The 24605-nt window shown below is 37.7% G+C and overlaps 1 protein-coding gene across 1 annotated transcript in view; it reads right to left on the bottom strand.

Moving 5' to 3' along the window:
* Positions 1–24605, bottom strand: part of mtrex (Mtr4 exosome RNA helicase) — a 50883-nt gene that overhangs the window by 12775 nt on the left and 13503 nt on the right. Inside the window, exons 12-21 of the mRNA XM_056253355.1 lie at positions 24365–24444; positions 16609–16719; positions 15350–15451; positions 13128–13253; positions 11626–11776; positions 11161–11333; positions 10933–11001; positions 8772–8900; positions 6780–6890; positions 5566–5754 (exon numbers count right to left, since the gene is read on the bottom strand). Coding sequence (XP_056109330.1) covers positions 5566–5754; positions 6780–6890; positions 8772–8900; positions 10933–11001; positions 11161–11333; positions 11626–11776; positions 13128–13253; positions 15350–15451; positions 16609–16719; positions 24365–24444 — 1241 coding nt within the window. The remainder of the gene's footprint in view (positions 1–5565; positions 5755–6779; positions 6891–8771; positions 8901–10932; positions 11002–11160; positions 11334–11625; positions 11777–13127; positions 13254–15349; positions 15452–16608; positions 16720–24364; positions 24445–24605) is intronic.

Genomic DNA, 24605 nt, shown 5'->3' with positions numbered 1-24605 from the left:
TTACATTTCAGTGGTAACAGATAAGGTGATAATGATCATCATCTTTATTATTGTTAGCACTACCTCTCAAACTAAAGTGGCGTCTCTTCGGAGCTGTCATTTTCTTAAATGAGCCGCAGCAATGTTTCAAATGAGCTTCTAACGCTAGACTAATGCCTTTATTTTTAACGCGATCACCTTGTACCCAAACCATTTCAAAACTAAGGAGCCATTTGTCCTCCGATTACATACAAGCTCCTCGGCGCCGCGCCGCGTTATAACTTTTGTGTTATAATTGTGATTTTATAATATTTAGATATGAATCCAACTGGAAAAACTTGTGAAAAGATATGTAGTTTGGTTAATCACATAGCAAATAGCTTATAGTGGAGGTCTATGGCCATCTAGTGGTTAAAGTGAGTTTATTTTTATTTTAAAACTGCATTTTCCAAAACAATGGGTAAAAATCTTACATTAAATAATTTAAAATGATCCATGTTATCCCCATAAATGAAAGTTAGAAATCTGGGTCTTTTATAAAGTAAATTTGACATAAAATGCTGTTTTTTGTAAAAAAAAAAGCTTATTTAAATAAATATTTATTTATTTATTGAAATTTAAAAGATATAACAAAATCCTCCAAAAACTGCACAAATGTTGAGTAAAAACATTAATAAACAGACTAAAATTACATTTGTAAAAAATATATATATTATTCTGTTACAAAATTAAATGTTATTGGTTATTGTCTGGGGTCCCTGGAGACCCCAAAGATAATGAGTGTAGACACAAATGAAGATAATCAGAGGGTTAAAGAGCTCTGACCTTTATCACCTGACTGCTGCAGATTTATTTCGGCATTGATAGTGTTGCCATTGAAATGCATAAATTTGAGTCACAAACAGCTCCGGATATAACGTCACATCTCTTACAAATGACTAGTGATCGACCGATGTATCGGTTTACCGATATTTTTCCCGATATTTAAGCATTTTCCCATAATCGGGTATCGGTTTTGTAATATCGGATTCGCCGATTAATGGCGCCATCTTGTGGCCGTTTTGAGAATTCCGCCATTGCAGCCCGCGTCTGAGGAGATCAGTCAACAACAACTCTGTGCACAGGTAAGTATATGTTCTACTTGCTTTGCTTTAATTATTGAACTTTATTTAACATAACAGACATGCAGAAATGAGATTTGAGACATAAATGCCTGATATAGTTTATTTATGCAGCTTGGTTCTAAAAAATTCAGACGAACTCATGGAGTCACGTAGCGTAATCCGTCATGTCCTGCCCCAATAAAGACGTAACTTTACATGAATTAAATAAAACAGACATGAATGAGTGCATGTTGAAAATAAAAGCGCTGAATTTAATTCTCTATCTGTTGTATTTGCTCACCATTAGTCTCGGAAAAAAAGTTCGTTCATATTGCTGAGCACTCATGGGTTGATGATCAGGAATGTTAAAGCACGGCCACTGAATGAAACTTTTGACAAGATTATCTTGTTTAAACACCCTAGATTAGGCTATATGATCATTTACTACATAGCAATTATTTCGCTAATTCACATCTAAATATACCGCTTTGTGGAAATTAATTATTTATTATCTGCACGCGCGATCGCGGTTGAGTAGCCTAAGTTATAGTTCTGTGTAAATGCATAGATAAACAGCACTTTGTCAGAAAGCATTTCATGATCTAGACCGACAAAAATATTATTAATTATTTAATAACATACGAGTTGGAAAATGAAATGATGTATATGCTGTTTTGTTTGTTACTTTCCTGACAATGTTATAGCTAATGTTATTCAGTGAATCAATATTACCCAGTGAATTATTCCTCATTCTTTAAACCTATTAAACGGCACATAAACCTTCTAAAACTGTTTAAAATGAATTACATTTCTGCAAAGGTGATATGACTCCCCTGTCAATTATTTTCTCCATATGAAAACATTAGACTTTTAAAATTTATTTTGCCTATTGTTAACATTGTTGCTGCTGATGCTTATAAATTATATGTATAATTTAGATTTAAATTATATAATGCAAAAATAAAGTTACACTACTAAAATAGCTATGCAAAAAAAAAAAAAACAGGTAATTTAGATTTTTTCCCCCCAATATGTTAGAATAATTTTTGTGCTTTATTTTTTACCTCATCAAAGCTTTTATTTTTAAACAAAGACACTTGTAACAGTGCACTTTATTTTATGGACTTTTATTTTTTTTGTATGCAAGGAGGGAGTGATTGTTATAAATAAAATGGTTTGTCCAGTTCATTTGTGTTGTAATAATTGTGTCAAAAACAGAAGTATAACAATAAATAAATATCGGTTCTGCATATCGGTTATCGGGCACATAAACATGCAAATAATCGGTATCGGTATCGGTTATAAAAATCAATATCGGTCGATCACTACAAATGACAGTAGTTATGGCGTGAGCGCAGCATAAGGTGGTTGACGTGTGATGTGTGTGCGAGCAGCTGCGCTGAGATATGGAAATACAAATGTTGTATATTAATAAATTTGACCTTTAATTGAAAGTAGCCTACATTTACTCGTTGATGCCTTCACAAGCACCCGTAAAAGCAGTTGAGTTGTGTTTGATTTGAGTCAGACGAGCGAAAGGGACAAAATATGCTGTATTTTTTTTAACTCCTCTTGGTGGCACTAAAGACACAGAAACAACATGCTTCAGCATCACCTTTAAACGGTACGCTGCATCGGCTGAGGACACGCATCTAAATCAGAGACGAAAAATAAGAAACACCATGGCAGGTGTCAATTTAAATGTATGCCAGAAGTGTTTTTGTGTTTTTGTATTGAGTTAAAAATAAGCATACAATCATCAATATTAGAAAAAAAAAAAAAATACTTGATTTAGTCTATTTGGTTTTGTATCAAATACAATGTAACTCATGATCGAGATCTGGCAGCAGCAGCACATTTTTCCACTTGGGCGAGCGGTCCACGGACAGCTTAGCCTGCGCATTAAATTCCTCATATGCCAGCAAACCAATGAGAACGCGGGACAATGATGACGATACATAACAGAGCGTACGCAGAAAAGCTGCTGTGGATCGGCTTGCCATCAGTGAGTGGCAGACTTGACAAATGACTGTCGTTTAACAAATAAATGACAGAGTTACATGCGTATAATTGCATTTTATCGTGTAAGCTTTATGGTACACCTCAAACAAGGGAATTTATAGTGTTAATGTTAAATAGCAAGTCCACGAATGGCTTGGGTATGCAGAGCCTTCGCAGCTTATACAGACTGCACACCATTGATATACACATAAATACATTTAGATCACTTAACTTTGTGATTGCTATCAGGATGTGAAGAGACTTTCAAATCAATCAGCATGACAAAAACAATTTCTGCAACAAATCACCTACCCTGCCTTTAAAACAAAGTATTAGCAGGGCTCGAAATTAACTTTTTTAATTGGTAGCACTGGTGCTCCCAACTTCAAAAAGTTAGGAGCACCAGCAAAAATTTAGGAGCACCACAACTACAAAATATATTTTAACAGATTTCATTTCACTGGGGCTTTACACATCCTGTGGCCACGATTTGAAATTGGGTCTTCTGGCTCTATATCGTCTCACCCCGATGATTTTGGCACATTATTTGTCATTTGCATACGTCATCTTAATCGCAACTCCGTTCTTTTCCCATGAGCTGCAACATATTATTTAGTGAAGGCAAGCTCTTCTTTGGCGATGGTGTATGCGGTGTTATATTTGACGTATAATCAGCTCTGCCAATAGAGCGGAAAGACCAATAGCATCCTGCCGATTAAAAGCTGATTAAAAGCCTTAATAATCGAACCTGATGAACCTGATTGGTATGCCACACACCTATCCCCACATTTTTTGCTTGGCACTCTATTGCTATTACTATGCTGTATTAATCTTTGTTAATAAAAATACAGCTGTTCAGTGTTCGTTCATGTTACTTCTCGGTGCATATGAAAGATCAGCTCTACAGGTAAATATAGATGGGCAAACAGGGAGGATGAGGAAGAAAAACAGGATAAAGAGGAAAAGAAAACTAAAGATATAGGCTAAATATATTTTGTTAGTTAGTTTTTGTAAGTTTGTGAGAGGTTTTTTTTTGTTATTTATTATTTATTTTTCTAATAAGAGACATTATTTCTATCATTATTTCATTCATTATTTTTGAAACCTGTCATAATAAAACATGTTGAGTAACCTCTGAGAAGCCTATCTGAATTTGTGTCTTTGGTTATAGATAGTATTTTGTAATATAATAATTTTCCACCCATACAGAGGAGGCATAGCCTACTTTAAATGTAGCCTATTGAAATTAATAAGGCATCTTTGAGTAAACTTCGAGTATCATTTGAGTATCTCATTGCCGGGCCGAGTGTCCTGGTTTTTAGTAATCAAAATATGGTCACCCTACTCTATAATATCTATGGTTTTAACCATTCATTAAAGTGAATCAGTTCAAATGAGTCATTAGTTCGCGAATCGGACGTGTGTAGCCTAGGACCTAGGCTACGTGTGATTATCCCGGCAGTTTATTTTTTAGCACAATTCACACTCCGCGGTAATTCAGGAGAAAACAAATCTCCGAATACTCCGCCCTTTTTCTATCGTGTCAATTGATTTTGATTAATGCGCGAAAGACAACATCTTCGTGTTGTTTGAAGACGTGAGAGTGCGCGCGCGGCCGGGGCTCTCTCTCTCTAAACGTAGTAGATGCGCCCATCGCCCTGTCAAGCGCAGCAGTCATTTTGGCGGCCGCCCAAAAAATATGTAATGCAGGAAAACCCCTGGATTGGTTATATAACGTTGGATAGAATGATCCGGCCATCGCGTATCAGCACACAAGGTAGCCTACACACTGTGAGAAGTAATTTGCAAAGGTTTTTTTAGAGAAATGAAAACGGGTCGCACCACAACCATTATTTGCACTCGCACAAATGCTCCCAAATATATTTTTAGGTCGCACAGATTAAATTTCAGGAGCATATGCGACCAAAATGGTCGCAATTTCGAGCCTTGATTAGGTTCTCTAGGCCATATTGCAGGTTTAGTTCTAGGTTACTTCCTGTAGATCTTTACAGAACAGGGTTGATTGATTTAACCAAAAGTCTAATCCGGGTTGGAGGGATTTTCCAAGTCTCCATGATGCATCTGACCATTTGATCACATAACGCGTACTCCCAACAACAACTATAACCCATGTGCAAAGCCTACAGAGACCGTATTAAAACAAAAACACTTATCCTCTTAATACTGTTGCACAATGTAAGCAACTATGTGGCCGTATGATTGTTGTGATCCGATTTGAGCACCTATTCACCCTGCACTAAAGCCAGTTTCCCGCTTTTGTCTGGTTCTGGTGGACCTTCAAGATTTCAGCCACAGGAAATGACATCCACCCCTTCTAGTACGCTAAACAATGGAGCCATATTTCAAATGACATTGTGACTCCCGCACTGACCAGAAAAGGGCAGCGTCTATGAAAAGAAATGACATTTATATCAATCCCGCTTTGACTTCTGCACATTCACGCACATCCTAGTGGACTCACCAGCGCTTTCTTCTCACACAGTGTGTAAACTGCCTCCAGGCTGGGGTCGCTGTGCAGGGGGTGCGTGTACATCCGGTGCTCGAATGCCTCCACCTTCTGAATGACCTTCTTCAGCGCTGGATCCTTGATACCCATGTCGTCTATGGGATCAAGCAGCGGAACGCCATCTGGGAAACGTTTCTGCACCTCCTGGGAACGAAAAGCAGTCATGTGCTTTAATCTTTAAAATCCTTCATATTAAGATAATGATCATCACTCAACACCTTCCATTAGGAGAACGGTTGAGATGGTCCAACAGGAAAAACAGTCGCAAGGCCGCTCCTAGTGATTAGCGTCTGCAAATACTTGAGGTCAATTCGGTGAAGTGTAAAGGAACTGTGTGACTGTAGGGAAGGGTTCAGGATTAACACGATTAAGCAATTTGCTACGCTCGGCATAGAACTACAACACAGATGTGCCAACTTTTTGTAGTGTAGTGCATGTGCGGTAGTATGCAAAAGCGGTGAAATGCTACAGTGTTGTCCCATGACATCACTACTATGTTTAAATACTATTATGCGTTTATACATTTTCCACTTTCTTTAGTGTGTAATGTTGCTGTTTGAGCATGAAAAAGGTCTGCAAAGTTACCCAGCGCAGTCTATATCAGTGCGCACTGTTTCTGAAATCCCTGAAAGTTTTCTTCCGTGAACAAACATGTCACAGTCTCCCTCCCACCCAAGGCATATGCAAAAAAAGAGGCAAGGCCTGGTTGAGTTGTGTTGTTACTGTGTTGAAACTAGCAGTTATGGTAAGGGACGCTGGAAGCGTTTGACCAATCACAACACACTGGCCCAGCCGACCAATCAGAGCACAGTGTGCTTTTCAGAAGGAGTGGCTTCATAGAGACAGGAACTGAACAGAGCTTCTGACAGACTGAGAAGAGTGCAAGTGCAACGTAAAATATGTGAAAAATGAGGTGTTTTCTGAAGATTCAAGCATGAAAACCTGTTCTAGTAGAGCCCAAAAACCAAATCAAGACTTTGTATTAAAGGGAACCTATTATGCCCTTATACAGTGATATGCGTTAAGTTAATACCTAAATACTGATCATTCTGAATTGAGTAAAAACATCTTAATTTTTAAATGATATATATATATATATATATATATATATATATATATATATATAATATGCCATTAAAAATATACTGTGTGTGTGTGTGTGCGCTGACCTGTATGGATTTAAGCATGCTCTGCCGGTTGTCATAGGGCCGCAGATCTTTGGGGATGTAGAGCCGAACAGAGCTAATGGAGGTGATGAGATGAAGAATCACAGGAACAACCTGAATGATAAACAGACAGTTCTGATTGGACGGACCTCCTCCGGCTGCCTCTGCATGAAGAACTTCACATCGTGGCCATATATGACCAAAACCACAGCGAGAAGCAGGAGGGTCAATCTAAACACATTTAGCAGGACCGGCGCAGACATAAAGCAGAGTTTACGAGCCCACGGAGATAGGGAAGAAAAACAAGAGCCATCAGCTAAAGCCATTGAGCCTCAAACCTCTGGAGCGCCGGCTAAATTGCTTAACGTTTGGGGGAAGAAGTCAAGAGAGGAAAACAATGACAAAATCACAGCTGTATCGTGGCACTTTGTGATTTTTATGCTGTGACATGGACGACAATTTGTTTCGTTTTTTTGAGTAGATTATGATTCAAGAACATTAGTGCCAGTATTTTGAACTCCAGCCAAATGAAACCTGTTCAAAATCCAGCTGGTGGAGGCCGAGGTCCCACGTTCCACAAGAACAGGGTCAGTCTGCTGAATAAAATAGGGCTGCCACTCAATTAAAAACTCCGTAACACTGATCATCAATATTTATGGACTGTTAACTAAAACAATTAAAACCTATTTTCAGGAATTTAAATAAACCTGATATTAAATATAAATATTAGATAAAAAACAACAACAACAACTTATTTTTACAAGTTGCCTTGGCAACTAACTGAAATAAGTTCAAGCTGAAGTACTGAAATTACTAAAAATGAAATAAATTATAGCTATATAGAAATGAAAGAAAATCCCTAATGAGCACAAAACAAAATTACTAAAATTAACTAAAATTAAAACTTAAATTATAAAAATAAAAGCTAATTCAAATTATTAATAAACAAAAATATCAACAAGCACATCGCTGTCAGGGTTTAAATATATTTTTGTTTTTTTAGCCCTGGCCTCTGATTTCAGGGTACTTTGGTGGTTTCCTCTGCACGGCTGAGGTATGGATGCGTTTCCATTATAGTGCCGTCCATCGATTAAAAAGAAAATGAATTAAATCGCACAATTGTCTAATTAATCGTGATTAATTGCACCTAACATTCATTTGGAGATTAACTGAAATATTCCAATACAAAAATTAATCAAAAACTTTAATGTTATACAACATAAAGACAGTTATATTTTAAATATTTGATCTTACAGGTAGAAAATATACAGAAATTTAATAAAGTTAATCAAACACTTCACAGTCTCCACTGCATAAATTATACATTTAATATAGATTAATCTTTATTAAAGCTACAAAAGGTACTCCGGTCAGGAGCAGTGAGTGATTTTCTCTGTCTTGCTCTTTGGTTAACATTGACACAGACAGCAGCAGTTTTATTAGGCTGCTGTCACTTTAAGATCTGAAAGTACATGTCACGGATCTGACACACCCGATGTCCTTACCATTTTTTAAGGTAATTTAAGACTATTTAACTAATTTAAGACTGTGTTTATGAGGATACTTGACAAAGCGGTATTTTGGCATACGTTTGTGTATTTTGCCGTTTAAGCACAAACGAGAACTCGATGCGAAACGGCTTTCTGTGCGCAAGAGTTGTGTCACACACAGGAAATTCACAGACAGTACAGTACAGATAAATCAGTACAGATTTAAGTAATTTTTTTGTCTTATCGTGCTTTAATGGTTTAATGGCACTTGAATGAATGATAGCGTGATCATATAATATAAAAAAATATTAATATAATATCTCTAGTAATTGTGTTAAATATTTATTAATATTTAATAACTAAATTTTTATTAAAAACGTTAAACAGGAGAAAAGAAAAAAAACCTCATGCGTTAACGCAGCCCAACTTCAGCAGCCCTAGATTCTATATAAAATCTAAGCTAGTGTGTCGATTCTGGGGTATGTTAACCATCAAATACTCTCACCTGCATCTCGCCCTTTTCCCCTGGGCCCGCTGGTTTGGCTGCCTCTGTGGCCGCGTTCTTTACGCTGTCTTTGCTGCAGTGGACCAGAACCTCCACCACAAACAACGGGTCAACATCACCACCTCCGACCTACAAAGAACATAATTATTTTTTTCTGCACCAAAAAAAAAAAAGACAGAATTTGTTTTTTCATGACCTTTTTACACAGATTCCATGACCTTTAAGGGGTCCTATTATGCCCTTTTACAAAGTCCAGACTTTGTTTTTGGGGTGTACTAGAATGTTTTCATGCTTGATTGATCGAAAAATGCATTGTTTTTCACATATTGTACATTATTACAGCACCTCTCCCCAGTCGGTCTCAAACACTTCATTTTTGATGAAGCTCCTCCTTCCAAAATACGAAATGTGCTGTGATTGGTTAGCTGGCCCAGTGTGTTGTTAGTCCTGCCCCTTCATAACCACGAGTTCTGCTTTAGTGTGAATATTGAGGGTGGCGTCAATTTCAAACCAATTGAGCCTGATTCAGACCCTGACAATGTTAACGAACAAGAGGATCGTGCAGAACGGATTTTATGCACGGACTTTACAGGACGTTTCACATTTACATTTACATTTATTCATTTAGCTGACGCTTTTATCCAAAGCGACTTACAATTGCTATATATGTCAGAGGTCGCACGCCTCTGGAGCAACTAGGGATTAAGTGTCTTGCTCAGGGACACATTGGTGTCTCACAGTGGATTCGAACCCGGGTCTCTCACACCAAAGGCATGTGTCTTATCCACTGCACCATCACCACAGAGTGGTATGTTTTTTTTTTTACTTTCTTATACATTATAGATGCAATGTTATCTATTTAATCGTGATATTTGTCGGAAAACTAAGGTAATACAAACAGTAATCGATCACTGAACCATGGTTAATTTTCCTAAGGAGCGGCGAAGCGTCTTACAAAAGCGAGAGCTTACAAAAGCAACAGAAAACAAGCTGTTCTCCATAGAAATGTGCAGGGCACAGATAAACGTTGGGATAACAATGTTCAGAAACAGTGTAAAAAAAACCACTCCAAGTTCGTCATGCTTAGGAAGGTCAAACAAATGAGTTTTCGAAACGTCTTTAACGCAGCTCATCCAAGCCTCATCCCTTTTTTTGCGTATTCCGTGGGTGGGGATTATTTAAATGTAACATTGTGAGTTCACAAGATCCGTAAAAAAACGCATTGTAGTCCAAACGAGCCGTTCGTTGTAGTTCTTGAAAAGTGGATTCTGTTAAATAAAATATCTCCCTTTGGAATGGACTTTGTAACCTTGTAGATCTTTTTTATGCTCAAACAGCACCATTACACACTAACTAAAGTTGAAAAGCATAATAGGACCCCTTTAAAATAAAGCTTTAAAAAATTTTTTTTTTGCTGCTGGATATTTAAGAAGCAAGTGGTGATACATATCATCATGTCTGATGAAAGAAAGCTACTCATTCTTGCAGCTGAAGTCTGGAATACACTACACGGCTTTTAAAAACCGTACAGTTTTTAAAACACTAGGCATCAAACACTTGCTGATTTAGTAAATGGTTACAGAGAAAACTGAACATCACACACTAAACGACTGAGGATCGCACACTACCAGACTTTAAGGGCCTGAGTCTACCAAAGAATTTTAGCCAGTTGAAAACGGTAGGCATGAAATCGATGCTCAGCGCCTCGTCTCGCTGCTGCCGTTATTAAATACGCAGCACTCCCATTGAAAACAATTGAAAAAACTCTTGCAGAAATGTGTCTCATTGCTAGGAGAAACAAAACCAATTCTAAAATTGGATAAAATATCAAACATGTTTGATATCATCTGAATGGATTAAATATGTTTTGCGATCTCGGTCAACTTCGACTGCCCAAAATCTGCAAGTTGGCTCTGGCTTTCAGCAACTAGCACCAACTTGACTTTTGCACAGATTTTTTCCTCGATTTGTTGTCTAGACATGTAGTGTATTATAGCCTTTAGTTTCCTTTTTTCCACTTGGAAGGACATTTTGAGTTCTGAAAGAACAAGAACTAGTACAAGTACAAGTCTCAAAAGATCAAGGAAAATTTTATTCCTCACGATACATGACCTCTTATAATTGGGCGCACTTTAACCACAAAAAGAAGAAGAAAAAATACCTTGACATTTGCCTTCTTTTGGAAATTGACGATTACACCCCAACCAAAATCCAGATCTTCCTTTTTCACCTGAAAATGAAAACCCAAAAAATGTTTAGCATTTTCAGTTTCTATAAACCAACAAAACCAAGCATGTCTGAGGTTTGCTAGAAAACGGTTGCTAGATTTAGATGAAACATTAACTGTATTTGCAATGCATTTGTACAGAAAGAGCCACTGGCCATTTACCCTGACCAGTCTGCCCGGCTGCAGGAAGGGCAGGCAATATCTAGGTTTGTGAACAAACTCCTCGATTTCCTTGCCCAGTTTGGCCAGCTGCTGACGGATCTTGTAGTAGGTCACCACGCTCTCTTCATTGGGGATTCGTATTGCATTATACTCCTCCTCCAGCTTTTTCATCTCTGTGAGAATCACATAAAATAAATACACGAGTGAGAAAAATAACATCAAAGAAGTTCTGTAACAACTATATGACAATCCAATTACTGATTCTATGTAAATTCGAATGAACAAGAAAATCTAGTTAACTAAATTTTAACTTGTGTTGTGCTAAACCCGCATGACTAACAGGTTTTTCTTCATTTTGAAAAATGTTCCTGTTGTTCTGTTTCACAGAGAACAACATGATGATGCATAAATGATTACAGAATTTATCCAATGGAAAATATTCCTTTAAATCATAATCGTTCTTACTCTCCACAACACCAGGCACGGCTCTATAGTGCTGGAACTGGTAGAAGGATTTCTCCAGCATGTACTCTGGGTTGATCTCCTCCACACGCAGTAGATTGAGCACCATGTTGTAGGTCAGGTGGAATGCACTGTTCAGAGGATCTGCCGTACCCTACGAGAATAAAAGTTGTTAATCAAATCATGAATCCAACACAATCCATTGACACCCATGCGGTGGAAGAATGAGGGAGTTCACTACATTCATTCGCTGTGAAATGAGACGTGGAATATGTCGAAAGTGCTTCGCTTTGAAATATGCAGTGCAAAAGACTATACACTTATGCAGCCTTTTGTGATTCGATAAGGGCATTAAGCCACATCACGTTTTTGCTTTTAGTTCACTTGACAGATACATTGCCAAAACAATGGCACAAAAAAACTTTTATGTTATATTTGGTTCATTATGAAACTGTGCCAATTCAGATTAAACTATAGTGGGCCGCCAGAGTCTAGGTAATAAATGGGAAACACCGATATAATAAAAAGCACATTTACCCACAATTGCACCATAGAAAAAATGGCTACCCACTGCTCCAGGTGTGTGTGTTCACTTCTCCTAATGTGTGGGTGCACTGACAAATTCTGAGTATGGAATACCATATTTGGCCTTCACATGTCAAAAAGAAAAAAAAAGAAAATTTGGACAGTTGGTGGCACTAGAGGGACTGAGTCAGAGACTTCAAATTTGCTATGGTTAATATTGAGACTTTCCTGTATCTGTGTGATCACAATTTCATTTTTACCATAGTTTTATGGGCTGCCATAGACTCCAGAGCAGAAGAAAACTAATGTCAAAAAAGAAGCTTGTGCCACCATGGCAAACATCTCTTAAATTCCACAACGCAAATAAAATAAAATGTTCAACCAATGAAGCCTTTATACACGAGTAAACAACTGACCACGCTAAGAGTAAGAAAACCACAGAGCTCAGTCTATAAATCAACAGGTTTTGCAACACAGAGTCTGATTCTACGCAGGCCCAGAGAAGAAAATTGAGAAGGCACTACTGATGTGTGCCAGAAAATTCATTTTAGTGACATGGCTTTTTCAGTATTCTCTTTGAAACTTACAAAAGAACCATAATAAAGTACCATTTGAATTTAGTTGAAAGGGCATTGAGCAAGACTTTTTAAAGGACCCCAAGCAGAGATGGGATGTGGCAATCCAAGCTTCAGAGGGGGGAATCGTGAGTCTTTAGGGGGCGAATCCAGGCAGGCAGGCATGTGAGATTGAGAGAGCTTATGGACTTCATGTTAAAGAGTGTATGAATGTCCCTTACAGAGGGTGCCAAGGCTTAGAGGAGGATAAGGGGTTTAGGATCAGAAAGTTTGTGCGTCAGAGTGTGTTGGCCATCGCCTGAACAAAACGTGAGGAGAACTGCTTAAAAAGAACAGTTCACCCAAATACGAAAACAAAAATAAAGAGTCATCATTGTCATGGCGTGTTGGCATGTTAGTGCATACCTTCAGTAACTGTTTGCCAATCGCAGGGCTCATCTTCTCATCCACCATGAAAATGACTATTCCCCTCTCATCCATTCCTCTTCTGCCGGCACGTCCTGACATCTGGATATACTCTCCAGAGGTGATCTAATGTGGGGGGTGGAAAAATATGAATTTATTACTATTGCAGAAGTTGGTTAAATTAACCATATACATTATGTGTAATCACACTGTTGGTTAAATACGGTTTTCTGAATTATCAACTACAAAAAAAATCTATAAATTTTTATAAGTAAGTAAAAGTTTATTTATATAGCACCTTTCACAGGTATAAGACCACAAAGTGCTTCACAGCAAAAACAATTATATCATAAAACACACACAATAAAAGCATAGACAGTACATGATCATATCAATCCACAAGCAGCTTGTGGGTTGTGCATATTAAACACTGAACATGTACTTTACATTAGGTTTTCTTGCCAAAATTTTTTTTTTTTTTACAGCAAACCAACTGTAAAAGGACATACCCAATGTGTGGTGCATTTAATTTAGATTTTATTTAAATATTAATCTATGTATATCCTGTTTTGTTCCATTTTGTTTAGTTAATGTTTATAGAAATGTAGTAGTTAATAAATGGCTCAAAATAAATGGCTACGAAACAGTACAGTTACCAAGGACCAAAATGGATGAAGTGTTCACAATAAGACCAGGAATGTGTATTTTATAAAAAGTAAACGGGGTCCATTTTGATTTCATGTAGATGTTAAATGTATTTCTAATGCCATTCACTACCATTCAAACAATTCAGTTTGGAACTATTTTTTTATGTTTTTGAAAAGTCTCTTATGATCATTTATTTGATCAAAAATACAGTAAGGGACCGTTCGGTATTTATGGAATAGACCACCGGAGGAAAATAGGGGAGGGTCATGTCTTTTTATTCTTTGTTGAGGGGAGGCTCATCCAACTTTTTTTAGTCTAGGGGGAGGGTCACCCAACTTTTGTATTCATGAAAACAGCTAAATTTAAAAGTGGCTTGTTTGGTGCATATTTTTCCACGTAGCTCTCAGTCTCGGCCCCCCATCGCTAGCAGATGGGTTTGACCCAACAAAACCGGGGTGCGGTGATGACGCGTTAATGTAACATGTAAGGGTGCCGCTGCCAATAAAGCACCTAAAAGCTGTTACAAAGAACCGGCAAAAGTAATGATTATGAATATGTCAAATATAGCAAGGAGACATTTAAATTATTTATTAATAAACAAGTGTTTTCTGTGTCAGTGTCGGCTGCAAAGATGAAGTTGACGATGCTGACTCGCGATCTTCGCAGTAGTGAACGCGCCAGAGAGAAATGCACATTTCATACGGATTAAATATATTTACAATTATTAACTGTTTTCTAGTCTTCAGTGTCACATAATTCTTCAGAAATATTTCTAATATGATTTGTTGCTCAAGAAAGATTGCTTATTATCATTGTTGAAAACCGTTGTGCTGACAATTCTTTTTGTTGTTGTTCAATCTTACTAGCTTACTTTTGAACAGTGGTTTACACTTTATATTTTGCATTTCTCTCCATTGATTTTAATAGATCAGTAAAAAGGGCATTCTGTTAACATGCATAATGGTGGTAAAATCACCACAAGATGTGGTTGTTAATAGATTTTGCTGTAAGGAAACATCTGCAGTTGCCCAAACGATAAGGTTTCCATCTGAAAGTTCCTTACTGGTACGGCTCTGATAAATCACAATCTGGCACCAAACTCAAACAATGTAACATATCAGCCCATTCGTTTTGCAAATATTGTTTTTGCCTGATAACCCCTCCTAACGTTCCTCTGCTATATTACAGCAACCCATAGCTGACCCCAGATCAGTCTTATCTTCTATTAACCGCTAAAAGTCCCAGAGAGGGGCTCAGTGCCTGCGAACGGTTAGTCAAAACTTTGAATGTACATTTTCTGGCCGACTCATGGATACCAGATGTTCCTCACAAAACGTTTTAGATGGCAGCTTCCATCGCTCCCTCGCTCTGTGCTGGACAATAAAGCCAAGGGCCTCTTATTCACAACAGCTTGAGTCATTGCCTCACACTCACGCAAACAATACGTGGCTGCTTGGACAGCACCGTTGCTCGACCCTGTGTCCTCTCTGTGCAACGGTGGACGATGAGGCAAAGAAATGCTTTGGGAAATTTTATAAGTGATTTTATGAGAAGCAGAATAGTTTGTGATTTACCCAGCGGAAGTCTTTGCCATCAAATTTGCGTGCACTGGTGAAGAGAACTGTTCGCGCAGGCATGTTGATTCCCATGGCAAATGTTTCTGTAGCAAACAAGGCCTAAAGAGAGAGAGAGAGTGAGAGAGCGAGAGAGATGTTAAACCAAACCATTACCACAGACACACAAGCTATTATGAAAGTTTTGGCTGAGAAACTAGTGAGGTGTCTTAAAGGGACAGTTCACCCAAACACAAATCTCATTCCCTCACAGTCAAACCTGTATGACTTTCTTCCATGGAACACAAAACTTTTTGAAGAATATCCTGGGTGGACGACATGACCTAAATCTTTAATCACAGCACCTGTATATAATGATGCTATTTTCGCTGAATGCTAAACCTAAATTTAAACACGCATGCATACACACATTATATCAGTAGATGCATTTCTACCATTGGATGGTTGAACTGAAATGAAGAAAATACAAAACTGAAGCCATACAATCATTTTGTGTGAGCAACGCACAACTCACGGCATTGCTCCAAGAAATTACGGTGGCATTAGATGAATTAAGTTTAAAGTCAATGTAAATCTTAAGTCTTTGGTAAAGTGTCAAAGATGGTGCACTCATATTACTATGAATGGAAGAAAGTGCAATGCGCAATATGGCGGAATAAGTCCCGCCTTCTAAATAAAAGAGGCAATCGCTCATTGGTAAAGCCATCGTCTCCCTGCAGCTGCTGCTAGAAGCTCTGGCTGTGTTCTGAGACGCACGCCTAGGACGCCACATGCACACTGGCTGGTCCAGCCTGAAAATTCAGATTTTTGTCATGATTTGAGCATTTAGAATCAAAATTGAGACAGCTGTTGTCATATTTCATTTGTGATGTCAAATATGAAATTTAATCGTAAGCTTGGTGAACAGCTTGGAAGAATTTGATGTTCCCCCATTCGAAAAGCCATTTTGCTTAGAGCTTCTGCAGAAAACAAGGTTGAGTCAATGATGATTTCCTAACACAAAGCTTCAGAAGGCTTAGAATATAGAGCATGGGTTGTGTGGACTACTTTTAATCAGTCTTCAGTGTCATTTTAGAGATAGATAGCTTCAGCCCCCATTTACTTTGAAAAAAATATTGTTTCCCATGAGAGAATTTTCATACAGGAAAAACAAGATGGTGAGTGAATTGAAAACTAAAAGGTTGTCAACTCTGAATGACTCTATGTTCAGCTAAGGTGAAAGTGTTTATCTAACATTACACAAAGGTTCATCCAGTCACCTTTATCAGACCCTCAGAGAACAGGATCTCAATGGTCTCTTTGAGGATCGGGAGGAGGCCGCCGTGATGAATCCCAATTCCTCTCTTCAGCAACGGCAGAACATGCTCCACCTGTTGAGAAATGATCTCAATTAAACACACACAGCTTCAGGACTCGGACAGGCCATTACTGGGTTTAATCACAGCCCTGTCAGATCAGCATAGTGAAGCTAATAAAGACCAGCTTAAAGACCTAGTAACACCAAGGCCAAATTTTCCAAGACACAAACAAGCACAAAAAAAATTAAGGAATGGTTCACCTAAAAATGAAAAGTTGGTCATTGTTTACTCGCACACCTGGTCAAGCTTAACTGTGCGTTCACACCACCGGAAGTCATTCATTTTCAATGTGAGCCGGCGGCGAGCTCCGGCGAGGGCGGCATCTTGGAGCGGCGAGAAGAGTTGAAGTCAGGTCAACTTTATGGTAATGAGCTATGACGCGGTTCGGCGGCAACCAATCAGAATGTAGAAGTCCTCCGCTTGAGAGGATCCCAGAGAACGCAGTCAAGTAAACTTTGGTTCCGACCACATTAATTCCCAAGCAAAATAGAGGAGAGGTTGATCATGTGAATTTGATAAGGTGGCAACACTATAGGCAACATTTTCGCACTAGAACGCTTGTTTTTCAGCGGGAATGCAAATTAGATTAGCACTTAACCATGAACACAAAAGACACACCACAAAAATGGCTTTTAATTGGTTTATTTCGTTTGCAAACATGTCACTATAATTAAGTTCTTTCCATCGATCAATTTCTTACTTTCACATTTAAAAGATTCCATGAGGTTAACTTATACCCTACTTGGTCAGTCTGCAAAAATAACGATCAACATGCTTGTTTGCTTTGCGGCCCCTTTAAATAAAGTTTAAAAAAAGAACAAGCATTCGATCTACGTCAGCGTCCACAAATCTTTTTTACAGCGTCGTTGGCAGGGCAGCGAGAGTGAATTTTGCCACTCTCGTCGGCGGCGGTGTGAACGCACAGTAACTCTTTCCCCGCCATTGACGGAATTTTCTGGCTTTCAGTGTTTTAACTGTTATACAGTAGGGGGCGCTATTACGCATCTTCTGAAAGAGTACAGAATCTCCTGATCAAAACGCATGCTAAGATGATGCAGAAACAAGCGATATCATATGTAATCTTATGCATATGTAAAATAACACGATCACCAACATCAAACAGCATATAAATCAAAACTGCCTAATGTTAGTGAATGAAATGTCGCCCCAGGACGAGCTATAGGACTGTGAAGCTTCTGGGGTGTTGATGGACTCGGATTTACTCCATCTGTGTTTTGATCATCATTCTGAATCCGATCTATAGTCTGACAAATGCAATTTTTCTCAGCTTTTTGGTCAAAATGTTGCTTTTTTAATGAAACTTAATGCATTCTTTTTTATCAACACTTGAATGTGGGTAAGGAAGAATAAAACGTTTTAGTTGTTTTTTTTGCTTAAAGGCAGAGGATCTGTTCTATTGTTATATTGCATGTTCAGATATATGTGTTCACATGTTTTTTTTCCTTTTCACACAAAGGCAGAGCTGATCTCTTCCATACAATGAGATTTATTTTATTTAAAATGTAAAGCTATTGAAGATTCAATACATATAAAAATTCAATCAATATGAATAAATTAAAATCTATCATTTTTGTGAGGGTAGTGAAAATATCCGCAAATGCAAATCTGTCAACAGCGTGAAGAGCTCAGGATGAGCTTGTTGCAGAAATGTATCATTGAGAACAAACAGGCAGGGGTCAAGTTGAAGGATGGTCCATTCCTCATAAAGGCAACATTTACACAAACTGCATATTTGAACTAGTCCTGTAATCACTCATCCTCCAACAGCAGGCGTTCTGATGGAGGATCATTTTATCTTCACACTGACAGAGCAGCGTCCTTGAAGACCATCTGATCTGAGATCAGCACCTCTACTGCATGAGTACAACCCTAACTCTGCTCTCCTACAACATGCAAATGGATGACAGCAAAAATGATGTAGAAGTAACAGTGAACAGGAGGGCTGAAGAGAGTGGAAAGTTTTACGAGCCTCTTAAAATCATTTTGGGAATTGCTAACACAGATTCACCTCAAACAAGTTTCACATGTACAGCCCGACTTGGCTGTGGTTCGTGTGACAGGTCTTCAATAAACTAAGCAAGAACTTGTGGGTTTAAGTGAATATTTCGGTAAAACAGAAAAACTTTACAAATCGGGATTTTAATTATATAACAAGAAAGAACATCTTTAAATGTGGTCCATGCGAGGAAAATGTTAGTTTAGTCAAAAAGATAAAAAATAGAGTTATTAGCAATTTTGTGGACGTGCCACTTACTATCATTAAAAATATAAAAAGTTTGGGGTAGGTAAAAAAAAAAAAATTAAATGTGAATTTCTTGTGCTCACCAAGGCTGCATTTATTTTCAATTTATTAAAAAGACAGGGTAACACTATTTTAAGTAGATACATTGTACTTAAATAAGTACTGTGTAATATGAATTAATTACATTTACTTACTATAGTGTTACGGTTATGTTTAGGGTTAGTTTCTTGTAATGATGCACAATTTACTGTTATTACTATAGTAAGCACATGACATGTAGTAACATGTAACTATGTTACCTTAAAATAATGTGTTACCAAAGACAGTTAGTTTAAATTGCAATATTTCACAATATTACAGTTTTACTGTTTAACTATATTTTAATAATAATAAAAATATTCCTGTGATGGCAAAGCTGAGTTTTCAGCATCATTACTTTAGTAGGGATTTTACGGAGGAAATTCACATAAAGTGATACATCACATAGTGTGATAACATCCTTAATACTGATAACACCGGGGGCATCAGGGAGACACTATCAATATGCAGGGTATTGAAATCAATTTTGAATGCACGCTTGCTTTTCAATTTTGTTTTCAAATTCGTGATCACGAGTACTTTGTGTATAGGGAGCAGCGGTCCGGACCACACATTTTACAAGACGCTCAGGATCTGTTGCGCATCAAATCCTCCACCATCATCCTGTCATTCATCTCTCCTTACCCTCTTCACGTGATAAGTGAAATCTGACTCCTGCTGTACTAGTGCTGTGATACTGCAGCTCGTGCTGCATGGAGAAGAGCAGACGCTTTCAGTTTATAATTGTAGTCGACTAGCAAAAAAAACTTTGCAAACTGATTTTCCTGTGCATGTAGCAGGCACCAATGACATACTTTTTTTCTCTGAATGCTTCATCTAAATCTTGTCATTACTGACTGCATTGGTGTTGCTGTGGATGTGACAAAACATGATGGCATGTGCTCTCAGGCACATCCAAGTGTTGCAAATGTTTTATTTTTATTTAAATATTCGGATCTTTTAAAGTGCACCACACCGCACAAGTCTGTTGTTACATGTGCATTAGCTCAATGGCAGCAAAAAAAAGGTTTATTAAAAAAAACATTACTGATGTAAAGATTGTGACTACATTTAAACTAATGTCATGCAAGTAAAATAATAAGAAATATAACATTAATATGAGCATTTACAATTTGTTTTGTTGAAATACTCAACTTGTGGCACTATTCAGGCAGCAAGCGTCATCGTCTAAGCATATAAATTAAATATCAGCAATTTTATAATTTTATCGTCAACAGACCAATTAATAAATAATTGTACAAAACATCAAGTATATGGAGTAGCAGCTTCTGGCTGTAAAATATAGGTAGGCAGATTCTGGTCTGCTAGTTTATGATAAACATTTTGTAAGCTTTATATTCTAATTACTGAACACATCAGACACAGTTTTGGCAGAATTATATTGTCCTTGTGTTATTCAGCCTGAGGGTGGCACTCTAATGATGATTGATAGACTTTAGTACTGGTGTTAATTTCGTTAATGAAATCTGACCAAAAAAAAGTCCGTTTACGACCATTATTTTCCATGACTAATATGAGACGATGACGAGACGACACCAACATCCTTAAACGATAACTGTGACTATATCAACATGCAATATCGTTAAGACGAGACTAAAATGTAGTTAAAAAAAAGTTCTAAAATTAAAAGTTCACATACTTGTTGCTCTGAAAAACAATGCTACAGCCAGTTATTCTACTTTGAAATGTGTTTTCCGTGTCGGAATGTCTGTTTTTGTTTCGGTCTGTGTGATCTCGCCCACTGCTAATTTACCCAGTAGTATTTCCACACCCCGGGTTGCCAGTTGGTGGAAAACAGCACACAAACTACATCAGAGATTGCAGATTCTACCCGACCTAAAAATCCTCTAAAAATCTCTATGAACGGGAGCATATTAAAGAGTTAGGTCACCCAAAAATTACTCACCCTCATGTTGTTCCAACCCCGTAAGACTTTCGTTCATCTTAGGAACACAAATTAAGATATTTTTGATTAAATCTGAGAGCTGTCTGACTCCTTCATAGGCTGCTAGGTAATTGCATCTGCCGGCCCAGAAAAGTTAGTAAAAGCAATTTTAAAATAGTCCAAGTGACTACAGTGGCTCAACCTTAAGTTTATTAAGCGGCAAGAATACTTTTTGTGCGCAAAAATAACGACTTTATTCAACTTCTCAATTTCTTCTGTGTGGGCCTCTGACGTGAGTTCACGAGAGCGCCACGACGCATGCACGAGAACTGAGAAGATGACGCAGATGGATCTCGATGTAGTGTTCAAAATGGTTCTAAAGTGTGCATTTCCTGGATGTCTGAATCGTGAGAAACCAACAAGAAAACGTAAAACTGCCTTACCAATGGCATGAAATGAATGGCTTACCTTTCACGCTTTCCCATCAAATGATCTTGATCGTCATCTTCTCAGTTCTCGCACATGCGTCGTGGCGCTCTCGTGAACTCACACTTTTTCTTTATTTTTGTTTGTTTTTCACACAAAAAGTATTCTTGTCACTTGATAAACTTATGGTTGAGCCACTGTAGTCATTTGGACTATTTTACCATTGCTTTTACTAACTTTTCTTGGCCGGCAGATGCAATTACTAGCAGCCTATGAAGGAGTGAGACAGCTCTCAGATTTCATCAAAAATATCTTTTATCTATATATAAAAGACTAATATCTAGTCTTACGCGGTTGGAACAACATGAGGGTGAGTAACTACTGACAGAATTTTCATTTTTTGATGAACTAACCCTTTAAAACACGGATAAATAAACTCATCAACTTACAAGTGTGTAAGTCTCTTCGCCTTCCATTGTCAATTGCGCTCGCTCCTGTTGCTTGTCCTCAATCTAGAAACCACGTAAGCGTCGAGTGAGGAGGGGGCTGGAACAACTCTCTCCAATATTTTAAATTTGAACTACAGTACCCATTTCAAACCGATAGCTGTCAATTTTACATACTGCACCTTTAAAAGAACACGTTTTCTACCTGGTGTTTTACTTAAAGGTGCCCTAGAATGTTTTTTTTAATTATTTTATAATGTTTCCTGGGTTACCCTTATAATGTTAGTATGTTTTTTAGATAAAAAATAATCATAATTTAGAAATAATTGGCATTTTTCCTAGCCTGCTTTTAGCCTCTGATTTGAACACTCTGTTTGAAGGGGCGTGTCTGCTGTGGGATTCAGTGTAACCGCGGCCACTGCTGTGATTGGCTGACATGCTTGCATATGAAATAGCAACGCATTACATGTGAAACTCTCTCCCGAATACTTTTACTACTGCTATTATACGTTTTTACTATAACAGCTATCGAGATTAACGAATCGTGAGATGTTTTTAAAGTATTTAGATCTATTCCCATCACATAAAATGTTGCCGTGATGAGCATTGAGCAGATGACAGTGTGTTGATCGCGAGAATGAAGATCTTATCATTGCAAAGCAGTTTCTGCACTCTCTCTGCTTTCACCAATGCAAACACGATGAAGTAAATACAGTAAGAGCTTCGTTGTGCAGTAACGTGCGTCATTGATTTCATAACGAGTTTGGCAAGTGTCCAGATAAACTCGCGCTGTGTGGAAAGATTGTTCTTTGATCGCTTTCTGTATATAATTTGTTCACAATTTAAATACGATTATTTTCATCCTACTAAAAGAAACGATGTGAAGCTGATATTTTAGTCACTGGCTTGACTTACTGATGCATAAACAGTATTGAACGATTTTGAGAGAAAGATTACCTGTCTGAACTTGAACAATTACTCATCAGAAAGTGTTGCTTGGTAGCTCGATCCGAGGCCAGCTCTGTATTGGCCCAAGTTGAGGAAACAGTCGTTGAAATGTTTGGAAATTTCCAGAGAAAATAAAATTAACCCATTGTTTCTTCAGAGGCTCAGATGAAGGAACTAAAAAATACTTTTGTGTTCATGTGTACATCCACACAGAGCCACTGCCATGCTTCGGCTGCGCAGTTCCGCCTGGCATTGAGGGCTGGCATTATGCAAATATTTGGAGGCGTACATATTAATGATCCCGACTATTGCGTCACAGTCGGTATTGTGTGGAGAACCGACCGTTTTTCAGGGGTGTTTTTCATAAACGTGAATTAAATGAGAACGCGAAAACAGTCCAGTTTGAGATTCACTCTATGTCATGTCCAGGCACTGAACTCTTGTTATTTGACTATACCAAGGTAAATTCAATTTTGAATTATAGGTCACCTTTAATATTTGCAACCTGGCAACCCATGCGCACATGCTCTCTCTACACTGCGGAAGCGCGGATGATCTAAAAAAAAAACAGACAAACAAGTAAGCTGGAGTTTAGTGATCTCCATTTGAGATTTTCTGCTTGAATGATTCAGTTAGTCTGTGTTCAGTCGGTCTGTGTTCACTCACGAGCCGCTTGCGCTGTTTGCTGCGATCAAATCTTCTCAGTGATGAACCGTAATAAATCCAAACATGGATCTCTCGAATATATTTGCGATTGTGGTTGCTGAATAAATGCACTTACACAACTTCTTTGTGACAGCACAAGTCTTTTAATACATTAATGTAATTTGTAATTATTGGATTTCTAGGAATTTTACTGTTTTACCAGTAGGCCTATATGATACATAGCCTATAATAAATAAGGAAACTGAGGTAAAATAAACCATGTGTATGGGTTGACATTCTCTTGATTTGTGCTTGTAGGTCAAAATGCAATAATCGTAATGAAATGTAAAAATACATTTCTATTTATTATAATTGATTATAATTCTGAGCAAAAATAATCAGGATTAATTCAACCATTACGCAGCATGATGAAAATGGGACTAAGTTTTCATTGACTAAAACTAGACTAAAATACTGACTAAAAAACCTTGACAAAACAAAAACAGGGCAATAAGGTTGACTAAATATGATACAAACTGAAAAGTACATTTGAAACAGGACTAAGACTAAGTTTAAAAAATAGCTAACAAAATGAACCCCATTTACTACTGTAGTGTTACAAATTTATTAAATGTTTAATTTAGGTTCCAGTACAATAGTATATAAACCAAGAAAGTTTATTAGTGTGAATTTTGTCACAAACCTGCCTGTTCCCGTTTGTCCTGATCTCTCTATTGTAAGTTAAATTAATCAGATTAATGAGACTATCACCTTTTGTCTTTGAGTTCCTGTCTCAGTACGAGAAGTCCTGCAGAATGCTGAACACTGAATTAACAATAGATTATGTATACAGAGGTCTATGTTTGCATGAATATTTTGGTGGGGCTCTGGTGCCACACCCGCCCTTACAGACAAGCCGCGGATGAGTATATGCAAAGAATTTACCTGTGGCAGCTTTTTATCTTCATCAGAGAGGCAGTCTGTGGCGTTGCTGAACACTTCTTCCACCAGTTTTTTCTCGTCGTCTGGGATTGGATAGAGAAATTAGAAATCAGACATCAAACTGGGAATTTCAGAGGACCGTTGTTAGAAAGTGCAAATAGTTTTTGGTAGTTCAGTGTGCATGTGTCAGCTCAAAGGCCTCTGAAACACAGCCAGCATCACAAAGTTAGGTGTGTGTGTTTTA

The sequence above is a fragment of the Rhinichthys klamathensis genome, unplaced genomic scaffold (genome assembly GCF_029890125.1).
Source record: "Rhinichthys klamathensis goyatoka isolate OS25496 unplaced genomic scaffold, OSU_Roscu_1.1 h1tg000104l_1, whole genome shotgun sequence".
Classification (NCBI taxonomy): Eukaryota; Metazoa; Chordata; class Actinopteri; order Cypriniformes; family Leuciscidae; genus Rhinichthys; species Rhinichthys klamathensis.
Note: the sequence above shows the minus strand (reverse complement) of the source record. Positions and strands in the feature narration are given on the sequence as shown.